This window comes from Pochonia chlamydosporia, chromosome 1, assembly GCF_001653235.2.
Source record: "Pochonia chlamydosporia 170 chromosome 1, whole genome shotgun sequence".
NCBI lineage: Eukaryota > Fungi > Ascomycota > Sordariomycetes > Hypocreales > Clavicipitaceae > Pochonia > Pochonia chlamydosporia.
The window spans coordinates 6,692,578-6,712,091 of NC_035790.1; the positions used below are offsets into that span (position 1 = coordinate 6,692,578).

Genomic DNA, 19,514 nt, shown 5'->3' on the forward strand with positions numbered 1-19,514 from the left:
CCTTGAGCCAGCTACAGCTGCAGCGAAAATGGAATGCAGTCACTGCAAGCCGCCGAGCTCAAACTAAAAGTTCAATTCCATCTCTCTACCACCACTTCGACTCTCGGCCGCCAGTTCACGCATCACACCCTTAAATAAATAGCTACACGCCCACGTGCGACTCCAGCAATCATGGCCGCCGAGCAAAGAAAGCTGCTCGAGCAGCTCATGGGCAACCAATCCACCTCCCGCGCCGCCCAGCTCTCCCTCACAGACCCCAAGGTTTGCCGATCCTATCTCGTCGGCACATGTCCGCACGACCTCTTCACCAACACAAAGCAAGATCTGGGACAATGTCCAAAGGTCCATTCCGAGCCTCTAAAGACCGAATACGAAGCCTTGTCAGACCGGGAGAAGCAAAGATACGGATTCGACTACGACTACATGCGCGACCTGCAAAAGTACATTGATGACTGTAATCGGCGAATTGATGCGGCACAAAAGAGACTCGAGAAGACTCCTGATGAGATCCGACAAACTAATGTCTTGGTATGTTTTACCTCACTAATCCCCATTTTACGTTTCGAAGTGTATGACGGCGCTGACATGTTACATAGTTGAAATCGATATCGGAACTCGGCGCCTCCATCGCAAATGGCCAACTCGAAGTCGAAGTCCTCGCGTCCATGAACGAAGTATCCCGCGCTATGGACGAGAACTTTCGCATAAAACAAACCATGCAGTTGAAGTCGGACAAGGAAAAGGAACTCAAAGCCCTGTCGGACACGTCTGGCCCATCTGGCCATCAGAAACTCCAAGTCTGCGATGTCTGTGGCGCATATCTGAGTAGGTTGGATAATGATCGTCGGTTGGCGGACCACTTTTACGGCAAGATGCATTTGGGTTATGCGTCGATGCGCAAGACATATGATGCGTTCCCGAGGGAGTTGAAGAGCAGGCAGAGACAAGGGATGATGGATGCAGATGATGGTCCTGGGGGTGGGATGGGTGGACCGAGAGGACCGAGGGGTGGAGGATACAGGAGTGGCAGGGGAGGGAGAAGGTGGTAGAGATTGGTACATTTGTGATGTGTGTACTGGCTTCATGGCCCATGAAGGGTTCTGTCAGATGGGATATATGGCGTTAAGAGGCGGCTCTTGTTTCATATTGTGTACATACTTTGGTAGGCGGGTTGTACGGGTGGTCGCATATCGATTCAGGCGTTGGCAGAATAGTACTTTTTCAGTGGGAAAATACCCTTCAATTAGAGATGTTTATTTCACTGGGCTGCCTTGGAGAGCATATTTATAAACCAACATATAGCGTGAGGAGTTCAAGAAGGCCATTCACAAGGGGTTTTTCACCATGGGTATTCTCAAAGTGTAGAAATTATCTCCATTTCTGCTGACTTATATCCAACCGCTGCCAATTCGTTACGTCGTTTTGTCTTTTCTCCATTATCCAAAAAGGTACCCAATAATACATGTTCCAAGTAGTCCTTGTCCATTACCCAGTGGTGCCTAATTCATTCTATCATGCCAGTGACCTCTTCCTATACAGTCTTATGACTTTCCTTGCTGCTTGAGCTCATCCAGAGCCTCCATCTCATCGTCCCATTTGCTGCCCGGCGGAGGTGGTGATGGCAATTTAGGAATAGGAGCGGCTGCAGATTTCGGTGGATAAGCGGCTGGTGCAGCTGGCTCCGTACGCTTTTTGGTCCCATCTGACGGCAGTGCCGGGAATTCGTCGACCGTGAGTGAAGGAGCAGGCGCGTTCCTGTCAACTGGCTTCGGTGATGAGCCGCCAAACCCTCCTCGCCCACGGCCGCCGCCGCGTCCACCGCGTCCTCTTCCTCGGCCACGATTTCGGTCATCTAAGAAGCGGTCCACATCGGGCTGATCGTCTCCCTCTCGAGCATATCTGCTCCCTCCTAGACCTCCTCGCTTCGTACCTCTTATTCCGCCGTTGGCTCCCCTGAATCCCCGTCTAGCCTCTTCCTCCAGGATGGCTTCCTTGCCTTCATCCCAGCCACCTTCTTTCATGCCCATTGCCTTGAGCTTGCGCTCGCGATTCTTGGCTCGTTCGTCATCAAGCTTGCGCTTATCCTCCTCTCCCCGTCGCTTGCGCTCAGCTTCCTCTGCTCTACGTTTACGAGCGTCCTCCATGCCCTTGGCATAAGCCTGGGCGTGCTGCTTTTCGTCCATTTCAGCCCTCTCAAACTGACGCGTCTTTTCGGCTGCCAACAGCTTCATCTGCTCCATTTTGGCAGCGAGTTCATCATCGGTGAGTTTCTGGCGCGGGTTGGCGCCGGATTGAAGTCTTGCCTCGGCGTTCAGAGCTGTATTCTGTGACGTCGAGTGGGATCTCTTATCCTTGGCGGGCGCGGTAGGTGTATTGGGTGGTGGTGATTCGCCCTTGGGCTTGTTGTCCGTGACCGCAACCTGTTTTTCCTTCTCCGTCTCTCTCGGTGGCGCGGGCGACTTGCTGGTCGGTGGTGGAGGTGTAGACTGTTGCTTCATGTTGAAGTTGCCCTTGCGAGCAAAGCGCGAGGAGGATAGGTTACCGCCTTTGGTCTGGGTCTGAGGTTGCGGCGAAGGCTGCGATTGCGCCCGCGATGGTGACGGCGCATGGTTGTTAGAAGTCTGGACGGGCGGCGATGACTTCTTGGGTCTGGTTTGTCTGGGCTGTGTAGGCTCTGGAGCTACAGGCGCGGGTACTGGGTCTGGTGCAGGCTGCGCTTCTTCTTGCACAACGATAGGCTCGCTTTCGACGGGCTCGAAGTCATCGTAGAAGAGGTCATCGTCGGTTCGGCCGCCAAATTGGTCCTCCATTTTGGTAAGCTACAGAATAGATGTCAGCTTGAAAAGTCGTTGACGTGGGCAAAGACGAGAGCAATGAGAGAGATCCAAGAGTAAAGCGAAGTCACGTACACGCTGATGTTGGTGGTACGAGCTTGAGGATGAAAGAAGGTGAAAGGCTGGGAGGACGAGCAATGTCAAGCCTCGTTCTTCAATGCGACATGGACGTTTGGAGTTCAAAGTTCCATGTCACATCAAGTCGGGTCCATGTCAGGTCGCGAACTCGAGTCACCTAATACGTCGTAGTGCAAGTGGGAGAAGGCGGCAGAAAGTGGCACTGGACGGACTGGGAGATGTGGGGTCAATCCTGTCCTGTCTGTTCTTGTCTGTTCTTGTCTGTTCTTGTCTTGGTCGGGACTCTGGATGAACAAAGTAATCACATTGATTGTTCATGAGTTGCCTTGGGCATGACACATCTGCCGTGAACCGACCGTGGACCTACGATGATTCGGGCTGGTTGATAAGTTCATGCCTGCCAGACTTTTGAACGAGATGCTCACCTCCTGAGAGTCCATCACCGTCATCCGAGTTTGCTCACCAGCCCCTTCCTTGCCAAGTGTCCTGTGTAACAACCATCTGGTGGTTTGCAAACTGCCAGGCGTTGATATGCGCAATAAAGATTGACGTACCCATAGGACGTATTAGCGGGCCCAGGATGCTGTATCCCAGACTGAACAACATTTGCCCGTGGAAATACGACATCTGATTGCCGATTGTGCAGCCGACATAGTTCAATATCCTCGTCTCCTGAGCCCCGTGGCCGCATTTCCCATGGACCAACTAATTTGATCTCAACCCGAACAGCATCACAGTCACGACGCCACCTACAGTACTTCTATTGGATACACTTGGTGAAATCAAGGTGAATTTATTTCAAATACTTATTGCTATTGTGCAAGCGAGTTCAACTGTGTGGCCGCAAAGGCAGTTGATCAGCACAGACTCAGATCAGAACAAACCTCCACTTCATACAACCCTGACAGCTACGACAATCTTGCCACATCTCTTACATAGCAGCAGGCTGGGCATCATCGGCATCTTCCATACCCTTCTTGCCTCCTTTCTTACCTCCCTTCTTGTGACCCTTACCCTTGTGGCCCTTTGGTGCCTCTGATGCCGAAGGAGTACCAGTAGCAGTAGTAGGCTGTTCGCCAACCTGCATCTTATTCATAGGCGTAGCCTCAGCAGTCTACCAGCAAGGTCAGCACATAGACTCAACCTCAAAATTGTTGACTCCGTTCTAGAATCACTTACAGCGTCTGCGCTTCCTTTCTTCCCACCCTTCTTATGGCCCTTGCCTTTATGTCCATCGACGTCCTCAGAGGGTGTAGGAGAACCCATGGGAGGTGGCATACGAGCCTCCATCTTGCCCATGGAAAGCAGGTCGTCCTACAGAAAGCGTCAGAATGGTGTAGGTGTAGAAGATTCATGATTATGCTTACGACCGGCAGAGACGGGAGAGCACCGCTGGGCATGGCAGGCGTTGCATCAGAACATCCAGTAGCAGAAGCAGAGGCACTATGTTTCTTGTTGCCCCCATGGTGCTGGTCCATTGGAGTAGCGAGGGCCATTCCGAGGAAGGCAGTGATGACGGCGATTGTGAACTTCATGGTGGTTATGTTGTGAACGAACTTTTGTTTTGCAAACTTGGAGTAGTGATTATTGTAAGTGCGAGTGACTTGGGTTCTGAGAGACGGAGGTACCAGCGAACAGGACTCCTTTTATACTTCTAATGATGCGGCATGCTCTTCCTTTGCGACTTGCATTCGGAGTTACAGAATATCATGATTCGTACGCTTCGTGCGTTCATTCCTCCCGATGGCAGAGAAGCGGCATCGTGAAAGTCAACCTTACGTGAAATTGGGTCAGTCCATAGCTACACGGAAAAGAATAGCCGTGATTTCATGCTGTCGTAATTGATGGCTATTCCCAAGACCTTTGGCGGGTGGACGTTGCAGTACAAGGGAGACTGATTCCTACACCCGCCAATCACAAATGTGATGTCTTGGAAGATCAATAAATGAATGCAGATGGAAGATCGGCGGGTTTCAGAAACCAGTGCCTCCAACAGAGGAAACATGGCAAGAGAAGATTAAAGTCGTAGATGTGTGGGTTAAATGCTGTTGGCTGACTGTCTTACATGCCATTTGAAGCTCCGCCATTGAGGAGATGCCGATGAGCCGTACTGTTTTATAGAACGGTCAGGCTATGGAGCTTATCCCAAGCCAAGTATACAGTATTTTCCAGCTTAAACAGAAAAACATATAGAATGGGCACGAGTAAGCTCGCTATGAATGGCAATTATATACTATGATCTACTGTTAATATGTTAATAGGTACAAAGGCTCCTCGCCTCAAGGATACTCAGGGACAAAATCGACCAAGTCGCTCATCTTCACTTTGTCATCCCCTTTTCGCATCCAGAGCTCATAGTGAAGCCCAAACTTCTCCTTCACGGCCGACACCAACTCCTCCTCACTCGTAACCAATGTACATTTATGCAACTTGCAGACAGCCTCCACATATCCCCGTTTCTGATAACCTGGCATTGCACAGACAATGACGTTTCTTGACTTGGCGCTTAGCCCCAATTCCAGCAGACTGATCGGCGCGAGTGTACTGCCATGGAAAAAGACTACAACTATGTCTGCCGTTTCCCGCATTTTCATTTCCCAGTCGACTTGGTCCGCCCAGCGCTGGTCGGAGGCGTCCTCTTTCCAAGTCTCATCCCAGTCCTTGCGGGTAGGGTCGAGGAATGTGATTTTGGAGTTGGCTAGGCGGTTGACGAGGTTTTTGCGCCAGTTGTCGCCATTGGGAAGTGGTGTTGTGGTTCCGGCGAGGAATATGGATGGTCGGGGGAAGTTTTTAGGTGTATCTGGTGCGTGGATGACGTTACCTTCCATCTTGTATGCTCTTTTTATGGTACTTGTTCTTGTTGGCGAGAATTGTGTTGGTGATACATCATAAATTACAGCTTGTTGGTTGTGGTAGGATTTTATATCGTGGACTTGCTTGATGCATAAACATGAGTATATTCCCAAATGAATCCTTTGTTTAATTAAACAATCGTAAACATACGACTTTCTTTTCATCGCTGTTCACTTCAGGCACAAGCAATGTAGCCAACATGCAAACTATTGTCCCGTGGAAATCCAAGCCTTTGGTCGGATTCACGATGAAACACAACGTCAAATGATGGCTGCCAAAATGGGAGGATTTGTTTGAAAGGTGCGATTGAGCTGTCATGTGGATTTACCCCAACCTTGGAGCTTAAACAAGACATCTTTGACGAATGTTCCAATCAAGTGAGGCTTTGACCCCCCATCACTTGAAGCTACCCCTCAACCTCCTCCTCAACTCTCAAAGTCAATACATGAGCTGCTGCCACTTGAATCAATTTAATACTGCCACCTAGCCTTTCACTCATGTAACTCTTTTATCCTGCAATATCAATAGGCTACGGTCTTGGCATCTCGCCGCTCGTGCACGTCCCAGGACTTTTTTCCATTGTACCAAGTTGCATCAATCCGACTCCCATGTATAAATAAACCGCTTTGTCTCACGAAACTGCCGTTTCATCCGCACCTCCATTCCAGCATCGTCTCAAATTACACAATCGACCATCCAAACAATCCAGCTCTCACAACAAGCCATTTCTTACAGAACAGCATTCCGTCTTAGCTCACCATGTCCATCCCACCCACACACCCAATCTCCCTGCCAGATTGGAGCAACGTCGACGTCATCCATCGCAACACTCTCCCACCCCGAAGCAACTTCTACCTCTACCATAGCGAAGCAGCCGCCCTCACGCGGGACGTCACCAACGCGAAAGCGCAATGTCTCTCTGGGAAATGGAAATTCCACTTGTCGAGATCGCCGTTCGAGGGGCCACGGGACTTTCACAAACCACACTTCCGTGGCGATGAGTTCAAGGACATTGTCGTCCCGGGAATGTGGCAGCTTCAAGGGTTCGGAAAGGGTCCGCATTACACTAATTATCTGTATCCGTGGCCGGTTGATCCACCTAATGTATCGTACCAGGAGAATGAATGTGGTCGATACATGACCTCCTTTACGGTTGACAAGTCGTTTGCAGAGCATCAGCTTCGATTGCGCTTCGAGGGTGTGGATTCTTCATATACGGTTTGGGTCAATGGGAAGGAGGTTGGTTACTCGCAGGGTTCTAGAAATCCGAGTGAGTTTGATGTGACGGAGTTTATACAAGTCGGCAAAGAGAATCATCTAGCAGTGGAAGTGTACCAACGCTGCGATGGGAGCTACATTGAGGATCAGGATCAGTGGTGGCTCAGCGGTATCTTTAGGGATGTTTACCTCCATGCTTTTCCAAAGGTGCATCCCGTCGATTTTCACGTTATCACGGGCCTGGATGAAAAGTTTGAGGATGCAACTCTGCGAGTCAAAGTCGATGTTAGTGCCTCCTGCACCGTGGAACTCAAGCTCCTCGACGGACAACAAAAGAAAGTTGCCTCCCATACCATGAAAGTTTCCAAGCCGGACGAATTCAAACTCGACATTAAATCCCCTCACAAGTGGACAGCAGAAACACCATATTTATACTCGCTGGTGCTCAATTTTCTCGATGGTACCGGGTGCAGTCTAATGCAACGAGTTGGGTTCCGCAAAACAGGCTTAATCGATGGCGTCTTTTGCATCAACGGCAATCCCGTCAAGTTCAGGGGCGTCAACAGACACGAACACCACCCCGATCATGGCCGTGCCGTGCCATACGAGTTTATGCGCAGGGACCTGCTCATCATGAAGAACCACAATATCAACGCTATCCGCACGTCTCATCAGATAAACGACCCGCGTTTATACGATGTAGCTGATGAGCTTGGACTCTGGATTCTCGACGAGGCGGATTTGGAATGTCATGGTTTTGCTGCCGTTGATGGCGACGCCGCCAGCTATACATCTGATAATCCTACCTGGAAAGAGCAATATGTCGACAGAGCTCGACAGATGGTAGCTCGTGACAAGAACCATGCATGTGTAATCATGTGGTCTCTTGGCAATGAAGCATTCTATGGAAGGAATCACCAAGCCATGTATGATACGATCAAGGCCATGGATGACACGCGGCTGGTCCATTACGAGGGAGATTGGAATGCCCAAACGGTGGACATATACAGTCGCATGTATTCGGACATTGATTACGTTGAGTCGGTTGCCAAAGAGAGAGATTGGAAGAAGCCGCTTGTGCTTTGTGAATTTCTTCACTCGATGGGCAATTCAGAAGGCAATGCCAAGGAGTACATTGATTTGTTTTACAAGCACCCAAGGTTGATGGGCGGGTTTGTATGGGAGTGGGCGAATCATGTGAGAATTCAATTTTTCATCAGAGTATCTTGGGGCTGTAAGAATTCATGGCTAACCGTCGGCAGGGTCTTCGTACCAAGAATGAAGATGGCGAGGAGTTCATGGCATATGGAGGTGACTTTGGAGACGAGCCCAACGACTACAATTTTGTCATGGACGGCTTGTTGTATTCTGAACATACCGTGAGCTCCAACATTACCGAATACGCCAAGGCAATCGAACCTGTTCAGACACTTTCCCTGCATCAGCACAAAATTACAGTCGCGAATCGCTATGATTTCCTGACTCTAGATCATTTGACCGCAACTTGGTCCGCTGTTTCCGATGGGAACGAGTTGGCAGTTGGCCCTGTCAAAATACCAAGAGGTAAGCAGGGAGAAGTGACACACCCAAAGCCAACTACTGCAAAGCCTGCAAGCTAATATGCATGATTCGATAGGAATTAAACCACATGCGGAGGCAGTTGTGACGGCAGAGGGATTTCACAACGGAATGTTGAAAGAAGTCCACGGCGAAGCATATCTGCAAATCAAGTTCAGATTGAAGCACGACTCCTTTTGGGCGCCTGCTGGACACCTAGTGTCGACCGGAGAACTTCGGGTGTCACGGCCGCTGTCAGTCAATGCCATCCAGTCTGTTGAGCCGCCGATGCCGAAACCAACCATGCAAATGGCGTCAGATTCGCTTGTCAATATTACTTCGGTCTCTGGGGACTCGACATGGGCAATAAACACGGTCACCGGTACCCTTGTAAGCTGGAAACGCAGAGGCCTTCCTAATTCTGAAGTAATCAGTCAGCCCATTACAATGGATTTTTATCGTGCACTGACCGACAATGATCGCGGCGGCCACGGACGGGAGTGGGTGGACAGACGACTTCATCAAACGTCTATGCACGTAAAGGAAGTTCGGTTTCAAGAAGTCCAAGATGGTATTGTAGTGGAAGTAAAACACAGGATAGCACCTCCTGCCCTACTATGGGCTGTTGATACGACGTGGACGTACCACTTCCGTGGAGAGTCTCTGGCTATCAACGTCAAGGGAAAGCCTCACGGTATGGGCTTACCATCGACATTCGCACGCATTGGCATCACCCTGGGCCTTGCCGGGGCGGAACGGGCCAAATGGTGGGGCCGCGGTCCGGGAGAGTCATACCGAGATAAGAAGTACTCTCAACTCTTTGGAAATTGGGAGTCAACCATAGATGACCTTTGGGTGGATTACGAATTCCCCCAGGATGGTGGTAACAGAACTGATGTCCGCTGGGTTGAATTGCTAGGCCAGCAAGGTAGGTTGCTGCGAGCCAATTTTGGGGACTTGGACGGTGCAAGCTTCTCGGCGATGCATTACTCAACGAAAGACATCGATGATTGCACTCATCCGTACGAGCTTCACAAGCGAAAACGCAGTGACACGATTGTGAGACTTGACTGGGTACACCATGGATTAGGCACCGGGTCGTGTGGCCCATGGACCTTGCCTCGGTATTCGTTGAAGACTGATCACGAATTTGACTTTGATCTGCTTTTGGACTAGATGTAGCGTTCATTGGTATGGACGAGCAAGGTTGCTGTATTTTGTGGCGGCAGCGTGGGCAGATGCGAATGCATCAGGTATTCTGCCTGCTGTGAAATTGATCACGGGCTCTGTACAGTATTCAAGGTGTGACAGGTCATGTTCTTGGTGACACAATTGTAACAGGTTTCTGTCCAGTTCAAAGCATGTATTCGTGACTTGAATGTTTGCAATTGCTGACTGCTGACCGATGAGCTGTTGTGTCATTGACTTTCTATTGCTAGCGACAAGCGGTGTCTCGAACAAGTCATTGCGGTCTGAGGGCCGGACGTCGGAGCTCTTGGATATCGGTGATGGATAGCGAGATTTATTACTGCAGCTTGCAGGGGCCATTTCGCGGCTCAGGGCATGCACGGTGAAATACCTATAAAAGAGCGGTCCTGTCAAAATCTTGCGCTCCCCAGCGATGGCTCGCCCAATGCTACCCAAGTCATATTTTGGGTTGAATGCACGAATGCACAGAGCCCTTACCGACTGTGAAGAGAAGCGATTTCGAGAGCAATCATGACACCGGTGGTCACACTCACCACGGCCATTCCCGAATCTTCGTGGGTGCCGACTGGAGGATGTCGAGGTTGTGACAGGATTCGAACACAAGAGGCCAGGGGACGAGAGCAGCGGATGGGCGTAGTTGTAGGGTTGAAGAATACTGTGTCTGAGAACTCGACTGGTGAGTCCTTGAAGCTTCCGTGACTTTTCTTCTCAAGTATCAAGCGTCAAGCATCCACTCCGACAAGTCTCGAGAAACGTTTAACGTCAATGGTCCTCATTTAAAGCAATGACTGGGGCCACATTGAAAACGGACTGGGGAGCTCCTTCCCGTCTCTACCTAGGTAGGCAAGCGCGGGAGCTCAGTGCCGTTGACAAGATACGTGGGGCAGTTGTTGACACCTGGAAAATGGAAAGAGCTTCCCCGAGACCAAGTTGGCCCCGCCGACTTCGCAGCCCCAGCACCCCAGCCAATGTCGCCCCATGGAATTGACGCCATCGCAGCTTTCCGAGTCACACCTTTCTCCCTTAACTGCCACCGTCTGATGCTCTTGTTCTCTTGAATTTTTATTTTCTGTTTTTTGGAGGCACTTCATCGCACACGGGGTGGGCAAACGTATTCTCTGTCTTTGTTTCTCTTTCTTTTTTGAGTCGTCTGTTGCAATTGATCCCGACCAGCAAGGCTGCCTTTTAGGGGGATATTGGGACGGCATCCTTTTGTCCCTTATCTTGACATTAAGCTAACTTAGCAGCTCTGTCGCTGCCTCCAATAGCCATGGCAACTCTTGGGACACAAGAATCCCTCTCATCCTCAGTTTCAAATGCCCTGGAAACGCCCGAAGCCACGAAAACCACCCCGCAGCTCGTCCACAGTCTCAAACACAGCAGCACAGTCCTCGCCCTCGCCGTCAGCCCGAAGCACGACTCGATATATGCAGGCACTCAAGACGGTGAAATTGTGGTCTGGTCCTTGGACACATTCCATCAGCTTCGGCAAGTCCAAGCGCACAAGCGAAGCATCCTATCGCTGTTTCTATCTCCAGACTCGTCACTACTTTTCTCGAGTGCTGGTGACGCAGTGGTAAATGTGTGGTGTCCCAGGAGCTTGCGAAGACTCTACGAAATTTACGGCGTACATGACGTTGGCGATATCTTCTGCACCGCATATAGTGTCCAACATGATACGCTGTACATTGGAGCGCAGAATACGACCATACAATGGGTGAAGCTAGGCGATCCCTCCAGTAAGGTGTCTCCAGATTCGCAAAGTCACCCGGATCGACGAAGTCACCGATTTTTCGACTCAAAAGCCGTTGGAGGCGGGGCCACGCCGAGAAGGAATGAAGAACGGTGGGCTCTCATACCCCGAGCCCAGTCGGTTCTAGAGATAGACAGTGGAAGCATTCGTCACTTTGCACACAATGGCTATGTATACTGCATGTTGATGGCCAAAGGTCCCACTGTTGAAGTCGACGCAGATGACGACGTCCTCATCTCTGGCGGTGGTGATGGTACTATCAAGCTGTGGAATCTGACTGGGTCACGTACGAATGGCCGAGACCACATGGGTGACAACCCTCCCGGAGGTATCGAGGAAATCATGACGCTTGGCGCAGATGATGCCGAATCTGTCCTGTCGCTTGCCCTTGACGGCTCGTTTCTGTACGCCGGCAAGCTCGATGGCATAGTAGAGCTCTGGGATTTGGATACAACGCAAAGGCTAAGGGTTATAAAAGCCCATGGTGGGGATGTGATGTCGTTACAAATGGGATGGGGGTGCCTCTGGGCTGGGTCGACAAATGGGTGGGCTAGCGTGAGTCCCTCTCTCATTTCCAGATCACAGAAGTTATATCTAACAGAACGACAGAAATATAGCACTGCCCATTACTGTGCCCATCGTCATGTATCTTCCGGAGACGTTAGCCAGAAGTATCAGTGCCTTGGGAGGTGGAAAGCACACCAGGGCAAGATTCTGGCCTCTGCAGTTACCACGCACAAAACAGAGAAGTATTACATCACTGGTGCAAATGACGAGGACATCTCAATCTGGTCTGTCAAGGACCTCACAGCTTTGAAACCAACCACTTCAGAAAAGAGCAACGACTTGCTCCTTTCTACGTTGAGTGACTTTGTTTCGTATAAAACAGTATCTTCTCGGCCGGAGTATGCTGAAGACTGCCGCAGAGGTGCCACATTTCTGGGTTCTCTGTTCAAGAGGCTTGGCGGTCATGTTGAAATGCTTAGCACGGAGAAGGCGCATAACCCAGTAGTTTATGCCAGGTTCTCAGGCAAAAAAGAAGCATCAGAACAACGAAAGCGCATCCTCTTCTACGGACACTACGATGTTGTCGCAGCCGATGGTAAGAAAGGCAAGTGGGCCACCGATCCATTTACTGCGACGGGGGCCAACGGTTTCCTATATGGTCGAGGAGTCAGTGACAACAAGGGTCCCATCATTGCGGCATTGTATGCGGTTACAGATCTCATGCAAGCGCAGAAACTAGAAAACGACGTCATCTTTCTCATCGAAGGTGAAGAGGAGTTTGGTTCGCGGGGCTTTGAAGAGGCGGTAAAGAGGAACAAGGAGCTCATTGGAAATGTGGACTATATCCTGCTGGCCAATAGCTACTGGCTCAACGATGAGGTTCCATGCTTGACATACGGTCTCCGTGGTGTGCTTCATGCAACGATTTGCGTTGACTCCCCCAGGCCAGATATCCACTCTGGAGTGGACGGCTCTCATCTGTCGGACGAACCACTGACTGATCTAACTTGTGTTTTATCCAAGCTAAAAGGTCCCGGCAACAGAATCCAAATCCCTGGATTCTACGATGGCATTCCGCCCATTACGCCAGAGGAGGAAGCACGGTATGATGACATCGCCTCCATCATGGTCCACCAACAATCACAGGCTGTTTCCGAAGAGAAGCTCAAACAGTCCCTCATGGCGAGGTGGCGGGAGCCCAACCTCACAATTCACCGATACAAGGTATCTGGCCCAGACGGGAGTCTAGTGAGCAGTCACGCCAGCTCACACATCAGTCTGCGACTAGTCCCAGGACAAGAAGTAGAAGATGTGTCCAAAGCAATGTCGTGGTTCCTCCGTCGCGAGTTTGACCTTCTTGAGTCTCAAAATCGGCTCAGCATCAATATCGACAATAAGGCTGAGCCATGGCTGGGCGATCCAACCAATCAGATATTCCGCACTCTGGGACAGGCTATTATCGAGGCATGGCCAGATCGGTTCGACCTAAGCGGCGCCCCCAATGGCAAAGTACAGGCTTCGTCGGTGGGCAAGTCATCCAAACCGCGAAAGCCATTATACATTAGAGAAGGCGGATCTATCCCAGCCATTCGGTTCTTAGAGAAGGAGTTCGGTGCTCCGGCAGCACATTTGCCTTGCGGACGGGCCAGTGACTCAGCCCATTTGGACAATGAGCGCATGAGTCTTATCAATCTGTTGAAAGCACGAGAAATTTTTGGCAAAGTTTTTGCACGACTATAGCGGGCGTAAAGACGAAAACTTGGTTGTCTGACACATTAAAATGTATTATATTAGTGACATCATAAACCGGGAAAATTGGAATACGGGTTCGGGCTGGATTGGTGGGCTGGCGTCTGGTGATGAATGGTATTTGGGTTTTCATATAAACTTGACAGTGTATCAATATTGGCTAAAATGGCAAGTCGTTCACCGGACTGGAGTTTGTAGAATAATGATGTGTCATCGCTTCATCTAAATGCAGCAAAAGGGCTAAATACAGACGCCGAACCACATACAACCATCCCTGTTCCTCAAATAGCAAACATGTTCTGAAACGAACTCTCAAGTAGAAAGCTGAACATAAAAGAAGGATTCCAATTTCAGTAGGTGTCAGCACAGGCCCGCCATAAAACAAAGGGAAAATCCAATCTCCGTGACAAAAGAATGCAAGACTGCCCTATAGTCCCCCATCGGAAGCAGACGAATCTGCCAAATGTCTCTCAAAAGTAATCCTTCCCCTGACAAAGCCACCGCCTGCAGAGCTCAACCAAACTTTCTCACCATCCATGACATCTTTCGCCATGATGGCCATTTCCGTCACGCCCGCATTCTCCAAAGCCCATCTTCTCGTGACACCCAGCTTGGTACCACTCTCCTGCCTCGGTGTTCGCCATCCCCAATTTCCACCCTCATCCTGCCTCCAGAAATAAATTGTCGTGAACCCACCGTCCATTACTTCGCCTTCTGTGTTTACCAGCAGCACCTCGCCTTGGATGAATGGCGTGGTTGGGTGCAAGCCAACGCGAGCTCTGGCTTCGGAATAGGGCGCTCGATAATTCGTCTTGTGGCGCGTAATTTGTGATGGGACCATGAATCTATCGTCCACATAAACCGGTATAATTGGGATTTGTTTTGACGACTTTTTATTAGGGGCAGGGAACTGTGTTGGGTAGAGAGGGATGGCGGTTACGTGCGGCCGTTGGCCTGACATGAGAGTGACTTGGCCATTCTTTTTAAATGCAATGCGAACAATAAAGAGATATTCTGGGTCAGAAGCGTCGGCGTGCTCCCAGTGGATGTGGTTTTCGATTTCTCGTAGCAGGATGTCAGATACGTTGGGTTGAGTTAGTGATGAGACGACGCGAGACCATTTCAACTCCTTGGCCGCGAGGAGGAGACGATCAACGGCATAGTCGAGCAGGTAGCATTGCTGGGGAGATGATGTGTGTACTGGATTGGGAGGGAGGCCGTGGGAGTATGTGAGGGTGGATGTTATTTCGAAGTTGGGGCTGGACGTGATGTCGTCGATGTCGGTCGTCGTGTGGCCGAGCATAGTATATTACTCCTTGGGTTTTTTGTCGATATCTTCGAGTATATGGTGTTGGAGTGAGATGCTGTGGTCGATAGAGGAGCTGATTATTGCGACCGTAAGCAATTCCCATATAAAATAGCCAAGCATGATATGGAACTGCGTTGGGTTGATGACATTTCTGGGCCAAGCTTGTCAGCATGGAGGAATTTGGGTCTTGATATTGTCTTGGACTAGAGTATGGGCTTCTATCGTTGTATTACCATCTCAGTCAGTCAGTATCGCCGAATAAGTGCGGCGAGACGATTCGGTTTCAGGCACGACATATCAGGAGATGTGGACATTGACTTCCTACGAGGCAGTCGAAAGAGGTCCTCATCGCGACGGGGAATTGGTGAGGCTGTGGGACTGAGTGATCGTATTACTAGCTGCGTAGGAAATTTCTAACAGGAACACAGTTGGTCGAAGCAGTGGATTCAAGATTCTTGTGTGAATTGATGCCTGATGTTGGTGATGTGGTTTGTGTGAACCCCGTCCTCACCTCCGAAAGACGGAAGGAATACGTTGTTGGCGATGCTTATTGGTCTAGATTTATCTTCAATATGGGTTTAAAACGTGCGCATGGTATGGGACAGATCCTGCAGGATCACAAGCTGCATCGGCTGCTGCCACATTTCCCCTTGCTCGCAGGAGATGCTTTATTTTGAATGGTGAAATGCTGTAGCTCGCCTTCAATAACGGGCACTACTGGGAGGGTTGGAATTTTTTTAATTTGGCGGATATATATAGCTTTTCTTTTGCAAATCGGGGACTTTAAAGGATATATGTTGCACATACACCAGCTTGTCAGATTACGTTGGATCCTGCTGTTGGCTAGTCGCTGCAGGCAACATGAGAATTGGACTGCTCCCACTCGATATTGGTATTGTGATAAGCAATACTTGATCCATATATTCCGGGGCTTCCCCGAAGATTGTTAGTCCATCTCCGAACACGAGGTTACTGATATTCGTAAACAAAGATGTTTCTACTTCAAGATTTAATCTCGAGCAAAGACATATGTTACATAAAGACACGATCGGCATGGGCGGACCAACCTGCCCGTCCGGCCAGCTTACCCTGCACCGGTATATGTTACCCGGTCGTTGGTTGCAATTCCCGTAGACAAGAGAACACATCGGCATTCCAGTATGCCGGAGCAGCCCACGGAGATGCCGAGCTAAAAATACCGTTCCCATGTCATGTAGACCGTGATGTGGCTGAGAGGGCTTTGCTCCTGTCCGAATTACCATTCTTGGCACCGGAACGGAGGAAACGGGGCCGATCCAAAGCCGTGATCCGGACCCTGTTTAGTTCAGCGGCTGAAGACTAAAACAATGACCAAGGGACAAGGGACCAGGTCCGAAATAAAGAGGGGCGGAAGCGGTGGAAACTTGTCATTACCTCGGCTTGTGACAAGTCGATTTACTAAGCTAGACTTTTGACGTGCTTCAATTCAGCCCTTCTGGTGACATGGCCATCATGATTCATGTTTAAAAACAAGACCTCTTTTAACAACTCACTGGCTTTAATAAGAGTAAAACAGACCCAAATATTGCTAAACGTATAGCCACACAAACTTACAACATCATGTCCAAGAACGCTGCTTGGGGACCGGACCAGGCCCAAGACGAAGACGAGTTCATCCCTGCATCGGTTGAGAAGAACACGCAAGTTACGAGGCTTTCTGATCACATCTTCTCAGCCGACTTGTCGCCAGACCTATGCGTTGGCTCTGGTACGTCAATGTCTATGATTTCCCCAAAATGAACCACAGCTGACTTTTGCCTTCTCAGTCCCCAATGGCGGCTACGTTGCCTCCGTCATTCTTAGAGTAGCCCAAGAGTATCTCACACCCCAGAATCAACCCGATACTCTCAAGGTCCACATCCAATATCTCAACCGCACGGAAGCCGGTCCGGCATACCTCCTCGTCGAGGAAGCCAAAATGGGCCGCAACAGCTCCGTCCTCCACATCTCACTACACCAGCAGGGTCTCCTGGAAGCGCATCCCTGGCTAGACCCGGCATCCAAATCCAAAGGCGAGGTGGTATCCTACGTGACCAACACGAACCTCGACAACGAGCAGGGCCTCACCCTCAACACAGGATGGATACTACCCTATGAGCCTGCCCCCGCAGACCTGGCCGTCATCCAGCAAGGCAAGGACACCAAATGGAAGCGTCTGCACATCCCGCTCATGAGTCGCGTATCAAGCGTCAACACACTGGAGTATTACTTCCAACGAAGTGGGCATGCTGCTCCCTCGACGCAGGACTACTGGCTGCGCTTTGCGAACGGCGAGCCGTTTACCAATATCTCGTTGGGGTTTGTGGCGGATGCTGCTGCTGCGTTGATACCGGAGGCGTATCGCCAAAGGGATGGGAGTAAGCCGCTCAAGGAGGGGGAGATTGCGTTTGATCAGGCGTATTGGTATCCGACGGTGACGATGGCCATTGAGGTGAAGAAGAAGTTGGCTGCTGAGGGGGAGGAGTGGTTGCGGATGAGGGCGGCGAGCAAGGCGATTAGCAATGGGAGGTCTGATATGGAGATTGTGCTGTTTGATGCGAGGGGCGATTTGGTGGCGTTGAGTCATCATGTTTGTATGGCGGTGGACTTTTCTAGGAATATTAAAGAACGGAGGAGGCCGCAGGAGAAAATCTGATGATGAATGTGTGTGGATTTATACTTGTTTCATAGATTGTATATTGATCCGCGGTTCCTACTTGGTGTATAAAAAACACAAGACTATACCTTTTGTTGTGCTCCTCATCGACGCACACTGTAGACTGAAAACTCCGAGTCCAACATTCTTAATTAGCAATTGTCATTCGTCTTCCCCCTTCATTCACTGCTTCTCCTGCCAAACAGCCTCGACAAACCACAACTTGCCACTCGACTTCCACGCCCCCTGCCACACAAACCTCGTATCCGCTTCCTCAAACAGGGCCTTCCAGTCATTGACCTCTCTCTCGCGGCCATTACAGACAGTCTTCATCAGCACATCTAGCAGTCGGAAAGTCTTTTCCTCCATCGGCGGCGCAGCACCCGGAGCAGGCAACACCGCATCATTCATAATGACACGCGAGCCGTTCCTCATAGCTGGCACCAGAGCCCGCAGCACACGCACGACGTCCTTGTCCGGGAACGCGTGGAAGATGTGGCGGAGAAAGTATGCCTCCGCAACAGTAGGCTGCTCGTTGAAGAAATCGTGAGTTGTGAGCGCGACGCGGTCGGCTAAGTGGGAGGGAACCTTGCTGGTGTTGGATTTCGCACGCATCCCAGCCAGGTCCTGGACTTCAAAGGTCAAATTGGGGAAGGCTTCGGCAATGGCCATGGAGACGTAGCCTTCGTTGCCGCCCATCTGTCACAAACGGCATGATTAGCCATGGGAGTGTTTTTTTTTGTACAGCCTCAACAAATGTGTTTGCTGTCGTGTAGGTGGATCTTACATCTACGACCGTCGCGTTACCCAGCTTTTCCCAGGGGTAGCTGTGAACTGTGTGTGACAGATCGAAGCCTTCGCTGGAGCTGTGGGCTCGCATGGCGAGTTCGTATCTCTTGGCGCGCGTGGGATCAGCTTGGAGATGGGCGAAGAAGGTATTTCGGTGGTCGTATGCGATATTGACGCCCTAGACGAATAAAGCAGAATTGCATTGTTAGTGTCTCAAAGTATATGCATGGGCAATTATACCATGGGGATATGGGACATACAGTTTCTGTGAGGTCTTGCGAACCTGGCCACTTCTGCATAGCACTCACGGTGGCGCCAACAGGGAGGAATAAGTCAACGGTATAGAGTCCCACCCAGTTGGCTAGGTTTTCGTCCTCCAGCATGAGCAGCGATGAGCGATTGTGGGCGACTTGACCTAGTTTTGGTTCGCAGAAGAGGTTGCTGGCCATGGCAAGACGCAGAAGCCTGCGAAGGTCGAATGCAGGAACAGTATACCCCGAGACTCGCTGGATCTCCTTGGCAAGGTCATCATATGAGATGGTGCCAACTTGAGGGACTGCTTCTGCAATCTTGAAAGAATAAATGGCGTGCAATGGGATGCAATTGACAATCTAGCATTCGTTAATTCTCAGCACTGTGGTCGACAGCATGTTATGTTTTGATGGTGCACTTACATCCATGGCCATCTGCTTCAGAGCCTCTCGAGGACCCAAGACCAAGTCTCGAAGCTCCTTGGTCAACGAGAGTATCTTCTGTCTGGCTTTCAGAGTCTCGGCATCTGACTCTTTGAGTGGGAAATCAGCCAGTCCATCGGCCTGGTACGAGGGAGCACCGAGTCCTTGGGTATGCAGCTTTTGTGTAAGGATCTGAGTATTCTCCTCAATACTTCTAGAGATTGCAGTCAGCTTGTCGACTGAAGCCTTGGCCCCAGTTCTGCCGATTGAGTTCCCCATGCTTCCCATTATGACAGTGGCAAGTTGAACT

The 19,514-nt window shown here is 50.3% G+C and overlaps 9 protein-coding genes across 9 annotated transcripts; 4 read left to right on the forward strand and 5 right to left on the reverse strand.

Moving 5' to 3' along the window:
• Nucleotides 1-171: 171 nt before the first annotated feature.
• On the forward strand, nucleotides 172-1,049 carry VFPPC_13150 (LUC7 protein; the record flags this gene model as incomplete). Its single annotated transcript, XM_018290927.1, has 2 exons — nucleotides 172-528; nucleotides 597-1,049. The coding sequence occupies 2 exons, from the start codon at nucleotides 172-174 to the stop codon at nucleotides 1,047-1,049; spliced, it is 810 nt and encodes a 269-aa protein (XP_018150294.1).
• Nucleotides 1,050-1,541: 492 nt separating this feature from the next.
• Nucleotides 1,542-2,810, reverse strand: VFPPC_13151 (hypothetical protein; the record flags this gene model as incomplete). Its single annotated transcript, XM_018290928.1, has 1 exon — nucleotides 1,542-2,810. One exon carries the CDS (start codon nucleotides 2,808-2,810, stop codon nucleotides 1,542-1,544), a length of 1,269 nt encoding a protein of 422 aa, XP_018150295.1.
• Nucleotides 2,811-3,843: 1,033 nt separating this feature from the next.
• Nucleotides 3,844-4,447, reverse strand: VFPPC_13152 (hypothetical protein; the record flags this gene model as incomplete). Its single annotated transcript, XM_018290929.1, has 3 exons — nucleotides 3,844-4,026; nucleotides 4,092-4,226; nucleotides 4,280-4,447. The coding sequence occupies 3 exons, from the start codon at nucleotides 4,445-4,447 to the stop codon at nucleotides 3,844-3,846; spliced, it is 486 nt and encodes a 161-aa protein (XP_018150296.1).
• A 744-nt stretch (nucleotides 4,448-5,191) lies between these two features.
• On the reverse strand, nucleotides 5,192-5,740 carry VFPPC_01764 (nucleoside 2-deoxyribosyltransferase domain-containing protein; the record flags this gene model as incomplete). Its single annotated transcript, XM_018281535.1, has 1 exon — nucleotides 5,192-5,740. One exon carries the CDS (start codon nucleotides 5,738-5,740, stop codon nucleotides 5,192-5,194), a length of 549 nt encoding a protein of 182 aa, XP_018150297.1.
• A 784-nt stretch (nucleotides 5,741-6,524) lies between these two features.
• VFPPC_01765 (beta-galactosidase) lies at nucleotides 6,525-9,716 on the forward strand (the record flags this gene model as incomplete). The annotated part of the gene is made up of 3 exons (XM_018281536.1): nucleotides 6,525-8,180; nucleotides 8,246-8,546; nucleotides 8,620-9,716. The coding sequence occupies 3 exons, from the start codon at nucleotides 6,525-6,527 to the stop codon at nucleotides 9,714-9,716; spliced, it is 3,054 nt and encodes a 1,017-aa protein (XP_018150298.1).
• Nucleotides 9,717-10,259: 543 nt separating this feature from the next.
• VFPPC_01766 (beta-Ala-His dipeptidase) lies at nucleotides 10,260-13,749 on the forward strand (the record flags this gene model as incomplete). Its single annotated transcript, XM_018281537.1, has 3 exons — nucleotides 10,260-10,425; nucleotides 10,997-12,057; nucleotides 12,112-13,749. The coding sequence occupies 3 exons, from the start codon at nucleotides 10,260-10,262 to the stop codon at nucleotides 13,747-13,749; spliced, it is 2,865 nt and encodes a 954-aa protein (XP_018150299.1).
• Nucleotides 13,750-14,185: 436 nt separating this feature from the next.
• VFPPC_15430 (aminodeoxychorismate lyase) lies at nucleotides 14,186-15,061 on the reverse strand (the record flags this gene model as incomplete). Its single annotated transcript, XM_018293183.1, has 1 exon — nucleotides 14,186-15,061. The coding sequence occupies one exon, from the start codon at nucleotides 15,059-15,061 to the stop codon at nucleotides 14,186-14,188; it is 876 nt and encodes a 291-aa protein (XP_018150300.1).
• Nucleotides 15,062-16,666: 1,605 nt separating this feature from the next.
• VFPPC_01767 (thioesterase family protein) lies at nucleotides 16,667-17,741 on the forward strand (the record flags this gene model as incomplete). The annotated part of the gene is made up of 2 exons (XM_018281538.1): nucleotides 16,667-16,814; nucleotides 16,873-17,741. The coding sequence occupies 2 exons, from the start codon at nucleotides 16,667-16,669 to the stop codon at nucleotides 17,739-17,741; spliced, it is 1,017 nt and encodes a 338-aa protein (XP_018150301.1).
• Nucleotides 17,742-17,924: 183 nt separating this feature from the next.
• On the reverse strand, nucleotides 17,925-19,492 carry VFPPC_01768 (O-methyltransferase; the record flags this gene model as incomplete). Its single annotated transcript, XM_018281539.1, has 4 exons — nucleotides 17,925-18,440; nucleotides 18,529-18,708; nucleotides 18,791-19,141; nucleotides 19,205-19,492. 4 exons carry the CDS (start codon nucleotides 19,490-19,492, stop codon nucleotides 17,925-17,927), a joined length of 1,335 nt encoding a protein of 444 aa, XP_018150302.1.
• Between the last annotated feature and the right edge of the window lie 22 nt (nucleotides 19,493-19,514).